At 40.3% G+C, this 11,018-nt stretch overlaps 1 protein-coding gene across 1 annotated transcript; it reads left to right on the top strand.

The window, feature by feature from the left end:
* The first annotated feature begins 6,280 nt into the window (after window positions 1-6,280).
* On the top strand, window positions 6,281-10,752 carry ttll3 (tubulin tyrosine ligase-like family, member 3). Its single transcript, XM_053315500.1, has 12 exons — window positions 6,281-6,296; window positions 6,389-6,492; window positions 6,590-6,758; window positions 7,026-7,081; window positions 7,210-7,338; window positions 7,438-7,552; window positions 7,718-7,834; window positions 7,917-8,097; window positions 8,475-8,623; window positions 9,074-9,317; window positions 9,415-9,850; window positions 9,973-10,752. The coding sequence occupies exons 1-12, from the start codon at window positions 6,281-6,283 to the stop codon at window positions 10,750-10,752; spliced, it is 2,496 nt and encodes an 831-aa protein (XP_053171475.1).
* The last annotated feature ends 266 nt before the right edge of the window (window positions 10,753-11,018 follow it).

Genomic DNA, 11,018 nt, shown 5'->3' with positions numbered 1-11,018 from the left:
CACATGAGTCATACACACCTTGTTCAATGCCACATACACAATTCTGCCTCTCCACAGCCTTTGCTCTGTAATTGGTTTTTCTAGAAAGATTAAAGCAGCTTTGGCTGGTTTTATAGGTGAAATATGCAGTATAATAAAAACCGCAGAACCCCAAGGCTTTGCAAAACATTTATCAATATGAAACAATAAGAAGTTAAAAATATAATAACATAGACTCATGAGACAAATTGGTGGTGTTTGATGATTTTCAGTCATCAGGTCATATGATATCTCAAAGTAATGAATGAGTCCTTGCACTGAACTCGTGAGATTCCTGCTCCACATCACTGCTCCACATCACTGCTTTCACCCCTTCACCACCACCAGTTTCAAGACCCCACTGGGAGTAAAGTTCATTGCACAACTACCTCTTTAAAATTATGATTTGACAATGGCGACTAATGGCCAAAGACTCCTCAGATATTTCTTCTACAGTGCACACTGTCAAATAAATCATATTTGGGCTTCTCTTTCAATTGAATCTTTCCTGATTGAAATGTGAACTTTAGCTGGATCTGCTATCAGCTCTACTGACTTGTGGGCAAGGAATTTAAACCTCTTTTTCACTGTAGTGTGTGTGTGTGTGTGTGTGTGTGTGTGTGTGTGTGTGTGTGTGTGTGTGTGTGTGTGTGTGTGTGTGTGTGTTTAGACTAAATGATCCCCATTAAACTCAGGCGTTGGGCATGCCACACAAATAGTTGCCAACCATGATGAATTATTTTGAATAGTATAAAGCACTGAATTAAGAATTTTGAGACAGACAGAGAACTCATTATTAATAAATCTGATGGACTTTTCCTTTGGAGATGTGAACAAAACAGTGTTTCTCTTTAAAATGCATTATTCATCGTCATTTAAAATACTTCTGGCAGACTGTAGATATGTCTTACTAAATGCATTCTGTGCTGCAAAAGTGATCATAATGAAAGCTTTTTAGGAGGAATGCCAAGTAGGAAAGGAAGTGGAAAAGGGAGCTGCAACAAACTAGTGTTCGACAACCTGAGACATATTTATGATGTGGAGTGCCCCATATAACAAAACTAAGAGTTACAATCTTTCATGCTCAGGCATACTGACGTTAAAAGTTGTATTATTTATATGTTATCTCTTAGATATACAACAAAATCATCAGTCATCGTCATACAGTATGCTTCTTTTATTTTGCTTTACTTTGGTGTCTTTATTTCCAATCATCTCTGTGTATGGTCATAAATATGAGGACAATCAGCAGTGCACATGAAACTGGAGAAATATGTGTTTTTACTAATACAGAGCTTCTCTGTGCTGCAGGTAAAGACTACACATCAGTGCCACAGAACAGTACTCAATATCCAATGAATAAAGATTTTGTTAATACAATGTTTGATTATGATATTGTGAGATATTTTCTTATATCACTGGTTACACAGTATAGGAACAATCAGTAAACAAAATAGTGACATCCAAAGCATAATACTGGCATCTTGTAAAAATCAAAATATGTAAATGTTAAACGATTAAAATAATGAAAATATTTAATGTGTTTCTAACAACGTAGTTTAGTAGGAGAGGGCAATTATAGTGTATTTATAATATTAATAGTTTGGGTTCTTTTAACAAATGATCAAGTCACTATGACTTTATGTGATTAATTTAAACTTGATGGACTGTACATCAATGAATGTTAAATCACAGTTATTTCATGCATTCATTTTTAGACATATACTTCCTGTGGTGTAATTCTTCAAACTGATCATGTTGGATATATCTGTCTAGTGTTGCTACCTTGTAACCATTAAGAGTATTGGGTCATGCAGCAACATGTAGGCTAGGTGTTTGCATCTGTTTTCCAGTTTGATCAAAGAAAAAGCAGCTTCATAGTACTTCATTCAGTTTATTTGGTAGCATATCAATCAATGTATGAATTAGCATTAATTAATTGAGTTTCTATCAAGTACTAATAGTGACTTGATCATTTTTAGTGGTGATCAACAGGAACTCATGATACATCATGTGTTAAATCGTATTAAATCATTGTGACACATACATTAGTTAATTAATTAGTTAAATGATAATTTTTTTAGTGCTTACCACTGAGCAGCTTGGCTTTTTTACTGAAGTACAAGTGAAGTGACAGAAGTGAAACCTGCAGTATTAACTCCATGTATCTTTGGTGCAATTTTTGAATAGAAGAATTAGTAGAATTTGTCTTTTTTGTATAGTTGTATAACTTTACTTTACACATACATTTTAAAGGAAATATTGTAACAATACGATACAACAATTACTCAATTAACCACTTGGCTGCAAAAATGCCAAAACATTGTTTTCCTGTTACTCGGGACACCTCAACAGCCCTGTGGCAAACATTACAATGGGTTTCAGTTGGGGAGAAGAATGGCAAAGATATCCAACCATTTCTGTCCAGACCAACATGTTGGAGAAATTAACTAACAGGTGGTCTGTAGTGACAGTCAGCTGGAATAAACCTAATGTTTGAGGAGAGAGTCTCACAGGAAGTGTCCCCTCCCTGTCTGAAAGCTGTCTAATCATATCAGAGACTTCCCAAGTCACCTCTGGTCTTTCTCCATCCGCCTCCTGCCCTCAGACAGGATGTTATTATAGATCATCAAGATGGCCTGACTCTGTTGCGGCAGCTTACATGAAGTCCTCTATACCAGGATACTTCATGACATAGTTACAGGTTACACAGCATGAACATCCCACAGCGCTGGTGTGCTCAATGGCCCATTCCTCCTTTTGGTTTCCCTTTTACCCCTGATCATCAGCTGACTTAGGATGTGGTAATGGATCACACATCAACGCACGCAGTTTTCCTCTTAAAACCCCACTTCACCACAAGCTGTCCTCCCCCTGCTGTTGGATTGGCTGATAATGAACATGTATGGATGTAGACACTCAGTAGCTACTGTATGGTGCACGGCGTAAGGATGGCGTCAAGGTCATTTCAGGGTAACTGAGAAAATAACACGCCGTCTTGAAGAGAGACATTTAATCAAATATTTACCAAACTGCCTCATTTCTTTTACTGTTTCCATACATGCAACTTCGGGGCGAGCAGTTCACATTTTAAATGAGCGCGGTGTGTATAAAATATATCAGCATTAAATCAATAATCCGCTGCATTCTCACATGTTTTTCTGGCCACCACTTTTCCATTTAAGAGGACACTCAATAACAAAGACATGTTAGGTGCTGTGTGATGTGAAACGCTCTCCCGAATTACTGCACGTGTTAGCGCCTCAGAATAACAACAACAGCCTCCGCATACAGCTCCATCCTGCAGGGTAAGAAACCCAACACAACTCAGCCACATGTGGTAACATCAGATTACATCAGATATTAAAAAAAAAAATAGCAAGCTGGGTAAGGAAATCGCGACAGTCAAAATGGTAATGACACAAAACGAAATAGTTCCCTAAAATTGACACAGTCCATCTTTCCAGTAGCCAATTGTGAGTTTCTGTTGGAGCATAAAATGTTAAACTGAGTGCTACAGTTGTTGGAGCTTGTGCACAGCTGTGCAACCGCTTCTAGTGTCAAAGCAACGTACCATGCATTAGACATTTAAAGGGCACTTTACCTGATAGCTCAGTATGCTCTCAGGGTCGTTGACGGGCATGCTCCTGGTCTTTGAATTAACCTGCTCAGTGTTCTCGGAGTGAAAAGGTGAGACTTTCACAGGGGCTAATCAGCCTCCCAGCGCTGACTGAGGACGTTTTGAGGAGGCGGTCACGAGTTGGTAACAGCAGCTACTTCTGTTTCTGCAGACATGTTGAGTGCAAACATTTCTTCCAGATGAGGAAAACGGTGGAAAGGATGTTTTTTCACCGTGTTATTATGATGATTTCCCGGCCGCGCTTCAGCTCCCCTCCCTCCGGTCCTGGCTGTGGGAGCAGGATGCAGAGAGCATCACTCCAGTCTCAGCCAATCAGAGCGCAGAGGCGCACTACGAGTTGCGACGCACTGCTGCTACCCAACACAATAATGCCAAGACTATCATAAGCTTACAGAGAGCTGTTTCACTCAGCAAAATGTCCAGTTTTGCAGCTTTTCGTGTTCATGATGTGCTGGACTGGGAACAATATGAACAGAAAATCATTCAGCTCCTTCGTCAACATTTCCTGGTATTATAAACCCTGCATCATGAAGCAACATCAGCCAGCTCTTATAATTATTAAGACGACACAATTCAGACAAAACTTTGTTTACTTATGTTTACTTTATTTTATTTAAAAAGTCCAGTGATGGAGAAAGTACGTCGATCATTTACACGAGTAAAAGTAGCAATGCAAAATTGTACTTGAGTAGAATGTACTTAGAGGACAGAAGAATTATCAGCAAAATGTCGCCTACTAAAAATGGAAAAAAGTAACTACTCATGATGCAGAGTCTTCAGTTTCTGGGGTTTATATTAGACCTATTGGATTATTATTACTTATACATTAACATGTACGTAGTATTTTATGTTGATGTTGGGTCATGTTTAAACTACTTTATACATTGTTTGGCATTTTCATATTACAACAATGCACCATATTTTATGAGATGATAAGATGTATTTTGTATGAAAAAGCAAAGGAATTAGAAATACCAGCTGTGAAATATATATTTGAAACAGAGTAAAACGTATTTCCATCGTAAATGTATGGAGTAGACAAAGTATGGGACAATAGGATAACATGGAAATACAAAAGTAAAGTACAGTAGCTACCTCAAAATTGAACTCAAATGCAGTTGAGAATGTACATAGTTTCTTTCGACCATTGAAGTTGCATGTTTAATAGAATGGTTGATACAACGTATGGGCCATTGACCATAATAATGATCAAACATGACATGAAATGGCGACTGTCTTCAGCACTGAAACACGAGTGCAGAAATGAGCAGTGAGCACATTCAGATGAACAAGAGAACATGGAGTGATAATTGTGAACTTGAGTGATCATGTGACGCACTAGAAAGCATTGGCTGCCATCTTGTGGGAAGGTAAGGCATTGCACAAAGGAGATAAATATGGCACTGCATATAGCTCATGCGCACATGCCTAAATGGTGACGATGAATGCAGGGTTGTTATTTTAAGACGCAAGATATCAAGGCTGTCGGCTTTGTTTTCTTTTCTGTAAATAATAAGGGATATGGAAGCTATGTTGAGCAGAATCACTAATGTTTCACCAGCACTGACCTCAGCACGAACTCCTTTAATCAAAACAGACATGAGACTGTCCATCTGCCTGTCCCATCGTCAAACACCTGATTGGATTTATAGCTCAGCTGTAGGTTAGCTTACTGAGCACTGAGTTCAGATTGCAAGATAGTCTGTCTACACACATAGTGTGCCGCTGCTGGTTTAATTGTTCTTGTGCATGTCTCGTAGACATGTAAACTACACTGCAACTGATAGTGCCAGATAATTGATGCACTTAATTCAACGCATGGCTAAAGGTGGTAGATTTTTCAGCAACCTTCACGGCGTCCCATTTCTCCTGGGTACGGTTGTTATGGCAACTATAAACATTCTGTGGGAGCATGCACTGTTGTCATGGGAACAGTCTGCTGGAGCATGAAGGAAGCAGGACTGAGCGAGTCTGTGGACTGAGTGGTCGGGTCACTGGGGCAGTGGCAGCATTAGGTTTGTACATTTATATTAAATATAAAATCTGACCTGTTTCTCTTGGAGATGCATTTGAGTTTTGGCTTTAATGCTTGCCTAATCGTTGTCATAGATGACATACATCATGTTGCATATGAACTAGATGTGTCTGTCTGTCTTTTTGCGCATGGGTATGTCAGTGAGAAGCTATGACAGCCTCAGTCAGTTCTGTCCAGATTTAGATGCCTACGTGACCCGATTTACATCCTTCTGCAGCAGCTACACAGATTTTTCCTTTCTCTGTTTGTTCCTTAACTGCAGAAGAGACATTTTCGACATGTTGGTGGTTGATTGACTGAACAGGAAAATGGGAAAAATAAAAATGTTGATCATAAGCTTTTATTCTCCAGTTAAAACAATAAAATTAAAATCTGTGTAGTATGTGTGCATATCCATTTATCTAATCACCTGTTAATCACTATTATTTAATAGGCCTATTTCTCATCCTAATATTGTCTGTCTGATTCATATAATTTTTAAATATAGTATGACGATTTAAACAATATATTGATATTATATTTCTACATCCAGAGAACAGAATACATCACCCTAACCAGCTAAAGAAAGAACTACTGTGTAAAAAGTAATGCAACAAATGCCAGGTAAGAGTGTATGGACATCCATATATACATTCATGCAATGAAATGTTCACACAGATGTATAGGCTACCAAAGAAATTTGTCTCACTCTGCAGTGGCACAGGTGGAGGGGAGGTTACGTCGCAGTGTTCCCAGCCTTCCAGCAATCAAGCTTGACAGGCTGAAAACAGCTAAAGCACTGGTGGAGAAAGCAGTCAAGGTGATTATACATACAAACAAAACCAGACTTCACTGTATCACTTCTGTATATCCTTCCAGGAGAAAATCTCATACATCCACTCTTCCCTTTCTTTAAGTTGCGGAAGGTGTTTTCAGTGCAGGGACCCTATCCTGTGATCCGTGCTGCCTTATGGGCTAGAGGGTGGGTGGAACGCCATTTGCCCCATCCTGCCCAGAGAGCACCTCATTACCATGGGGAAGAGGAGGAGGATGGTGATGATGGTGATATCAGCGCTGTTGTTACCGGTGAGAGAAGTGGTCACAAAGCTAAATCAGACATTGACTTTGTGAAAACAAGATCCATTGTTCATGTCGTCAACACAAATGTACAGCTTCTGATTTTAAGGACTGGAGATATAATTGATACATTTTCCAACTAAAGACTTGTTTCCCCAATCATACATAGATTGTTTGTTAGTCCATCCATTGATGTAAATTTTGTCTCTCGCCCTCTCTCTTTCTCTCTCTCTCTCAGGTGCACACACACTCACCTCTTTACTTATCTCTTTTCAGAGGGAGTGGATGAAGGCGAGAAAGAGGAGAACCTTGATGACATGTATGACCTCATGGTGAGATTATGTTCGAGTGAACCAACCAGTTTGCTTCTATTGTTCTCATGTAACATTACTTCTGTGAGTGTTTTTGTCATGATGGTGTGTATTCAGTCGGGTCTCTAATTTAGCTTAATTTATTCTAGTCCCGCATGGTTCGAAATGAAACAACATATTTCTACTGGACAACACGTCGGGATTACATAGACTGTCACTCTTTACGGAATGACCAGATGACCAATCACTATGCAAATGCTGCAGCGTTTACCACCAAGGTAATCATTTACTAGCAACAACAGCAGTCGTTCAACTTTGGCTGTAGGTCATCTTATACTCATTATCTCTCTTTACATATATATTTCTGCTTGTTTCAGGTGGGGCTTTGTGTGAACTTGCGTAACCTTCATTGGTTTGATACAGCAGATCCTGACACCTTCTTCCCAAGATGTTACAGGCTTGGTGCAGAGGATGAGAAGCGTGCATTCATAGGTCTGCTTTCTAGTTCAATCAACAGTCAGATCTGTTCTATCAAAGTGCAAGGTGCAAACAGAATATGAAAAAAGTATAAATGGTGGTGCATATTTACCAAACCTACATTGATTTTCTGTCTCTTGCATTTTTGTCCTCTCACTTTGGTCTTTGTATTAAAAAAAGAGGACTTCAGGAGGACAGCATGCTCCAGCCTGTTGCAGCATGTGGTTGAGACAAGTATAAGGAGGAGAGAGGAAGAAGAGTTTGAGAAACAAAAAGCCCAGAACAGCCCCTGTGAAGGTGAAATACACTGATGACTGATCAGGGTGATGGAAATATAAAAAGAAATGTCCTACTATACAAATCGTGTTTCTCTCTACAGAGATAGAAAATGTGGAGCAGCTATCTGTTGGTCCAGGGGTGATCGACACAGCTTTACAAGTGTGTCAAGAGTTTCTCAGTGTTTTAGAGCACAGTGACATTGATGTGAATGAGGAAACACTGCCCTCAATGAAGGAACATCAGTGGGCAGAGTTTCTGCTAGACTACTACATGGTGGTGCAGTGAGTATGTTTTCTGAGAACTTCATTAGTTTGCTTGAGTCTTCTTATGTCACACTAAATGCATCTTGCACAGGACCAACTATAGTCCAACTTTATCAAATGAAGATTAGCCATCAAAAGTCAATGAAAACCACCAGAAATCATATTCAGTGAGCAAGAGCTTCACATATTAAAACAAACAGGATAAATATATCTCTCCTGGGTAATTTTTTCTCTTTTTTCCAACTTTGAATAGTTCTTCCATTTAAGTTGTCCATTAACATCACAGTCAGATATTAGATGGTTATAATATGCATGCTGGTATTCCTAACTGAACAGATTTTGGCATGAATATATGCGTAGTTACATAATTAGTAACAATAAACACTTGTGTGTAGTGACAGTGCATTGATCAGGGGCAGCAGTGCATTTGTGGAGCGCTGCCAGTCTACGTTGGCCAGATTGCAGGAGGTTTGTCCTCAGCTGGAAACAGATGGAATAAATAACATTTGGATCATCAAGCCGGGCGCTAAGTCAAGAGGAAGAGGTAAGGATTTCTTCTTTAACATAATAACAGGGAAATTATGGAATATGTTAATCTTTTACTTCTCTGGCCTTATCTATTGAGGCGCAAAAATACTGACAGAAATACTGGGTTTGAGCATTGGGGGAAAACAAATTGAATTGTTTTTTTAGTATTGTGGTTGCATTATAAATTGTGTCTTGCAGGTGCTGACACTGCTTCTGTTTTCTATGTTTGATTTGAACAAAATGAAATTATATTGCTACTGAAGAAAGAAATGTCTCCTGAGCTTCATCCTGCTTGTTGTGCTGCTACTGTGCACAAAATCACAAAGGCCCTCTAAAAAAACCAAGAAACGTTGTGTGCTGTTACTTCTATCTACTGAAATTGTTACAGCCAGTAATGCAGCTTTAATGTGTTTCAGTGGATTTCTTTTGATTTCTTTTACATGTTGCATCGACTGTCACCATCCAGGTATAATGTGCATGGATCGCCTGGATGAGATTTTAGCGTTGGTGGACACTGACAGAGCCTTGGCTAAGGAGAGTAAGTGGGTGGTTCAGAAATATCTGGAACATCCTCTGTTGATCCATAACACCAAGTTTGATGTTCGTCAGTGGTTCCTTGTCACCGACTGGAACCCTCTGACTGTCTGGTTCTACAGAGAGTGCTATCTACGGTTTTCCACTCAGCCCTATTCAACAAAAATCCTGGACAGGTCAGGCAGAGGGTCAGACAAAAGATAGAAACAGATTACTAATGTACCCATTTGATTTAAAGCATATTTCACGCTTACTTTGCTTTATTTTCCTCAGCTCAGTCCACCTGTGCAACAACTCCATCCAGAAGCACTTCCAGCCCTCCTGTGATCGCCATCCAGGAGTGCCTGAGGACAATATGTGGTCATGCTCTCAGTTTAGGGCTTTCCTGCAGCAGCAAGGCCATGGGGTTGAGTGGGAGTCAGCGGTGGTCCCAGGCATGCAGCAAGCTGTAGTGCGTGCCCTGCAGACAGCCCAGGACCTGGTAGAGCCCCACAAGGCAAGTTTTGAGCTCTACGGAGCTGATTTTATGTTTGGCAGAGATCTGAGGCCTTGGCTCCTGGAGATCAATGCCAGTCCAACTATGGCGTGTTCCACCACTGTGACTGCTCGCCTCTGTCCTGCTGTGCAGCTGGACACACTGAGGGTTGTGCTGGACCGACGCACCGATCCCAGTGCTTACACAGGAGGATTCCAGCTAATCTACAAACAGGTTGGAATGTTTTTATGTGTCATGCTAAGAGGCAACAGATGTGATGTGATTTCAAGGAAGATTCTGCAGAAAAAGAGATGATACATACATACCATTTATGTTTCACCTTATCATCTTTTCAGGCTGCAGTTGAAGTTCCACAGTATGTGGGAGTGAACCTGTTGGTGGAAGGAGCTCCTATAAAGCGATCCAGACCACTACTACATAGACGAACAGTTATTTCTAATGCAACTCTTACTATCCAGTTCCCATCAGAACACTTGTCTTCAGAGGAGGTTAAAATCAAACATAAACCATCAGGTAAGAAGTCCTGTGCAGTCTCCACTTTTTGCCGTGCAGACAAGGAGAATCAACCTGTTGGAGAGAAAAAGAGGCAGCTGACATCAGTTTCTCCAAAGAGGGAATGTGAGGGGAGAACAGAGGTTCAGAATTACTGTGTTCGCAGGTCCTGTCGCAATCTAGTGTCTGAACAGCTTTTGGTGATACGCAATGAACCTCAGAGCAAAGCACGACGTTTGGGTCTGAGTCTCAGTGGCAATGAGGCAACTCTTGTCCCAAGCAGCCTTTCTTTTTCCCTCAGCCCCCCTCACAGCTTTTCAGATTGTAAAACCCAAAACAAATCAGGCCATGGATCACACACCTTTAGATCCTTCCCCCCCCTGGCAGCTTCCCAGCCTCAGCACAGGACTTCTACCCGGGTCTTTCCTTCCCTCCATGGTCCGCTCCCTACCCTGGAGGTCTTTAGCTTGCGACCAAAAATTGTTGTGGGAACCATTGCCTGCCGTAATCCAACCCTTTCCTCTCATTCTAGCTTCCATAGGCATCAGTTATTCCTCCGCTCTTGTAGGCAGACTGTGGCCAAATGTAAAGGGGACTGCACAGGAACAGGACACAAATACTAGTGTTTTGAGCATGTTAACAAGTGAACAGAGTTTAGGAGGTTTTGTCAGCAATCATATTATTAACTTATATTTTAGTGGGCTGGAAGCCTAACATATAAGATCTTTCTGAATATGTGTCGGTATGTTTTATGATCATGTTATAAATATAACTACAGTCAATGTTGTATTTGAGTTCATTTGTATGAAAACAAACAAGCAAAAACAGTTCATACAAACATGTTGCTAATATGGTAAGATTGCAGAAAATAATGTAACTCATTCCATCT

This window comes from Scomber japonicus, chromosome 3 (assembly GCF_027409825.1).
Source record: "Scomber japonicus isolate fScoJap1 chromosome 3, fScoJap1.pri, whole genome shotgun sequence".
Classification (NCBI taxonomy): domain Eukaryota; kingdom Metazoa; phylum Chordata; class Actinopteri; order Scombriformes; family Scombridae; genus Scomber; species Scomber japonicus.
This window is presented reverse-complemented; position numbering and strand designations above follow the sequence as displayed.

What these genes read in the sequence shown, in the direction of transcription:
- ttll3 (XM_053315500.1), top strand. An exon ending in CCAGAACAGCCCCTGTGAAG is followed by an intron (nt 7,835 to 7,916) that starts GTGAAATACACT and finishes TTCTCTCTACAG; the next exon opens with AGATAGAAAATGTGGAGCAG. An exon ending in CGCTAAGTCAAGAGGAAGAG is followed by an intron (nt 8,624 to 9,073) that starts GTAAGGATTTCT and finishes GTCACCATCCAG; the next exon opens with GTATAATGTGCATGGATCGC.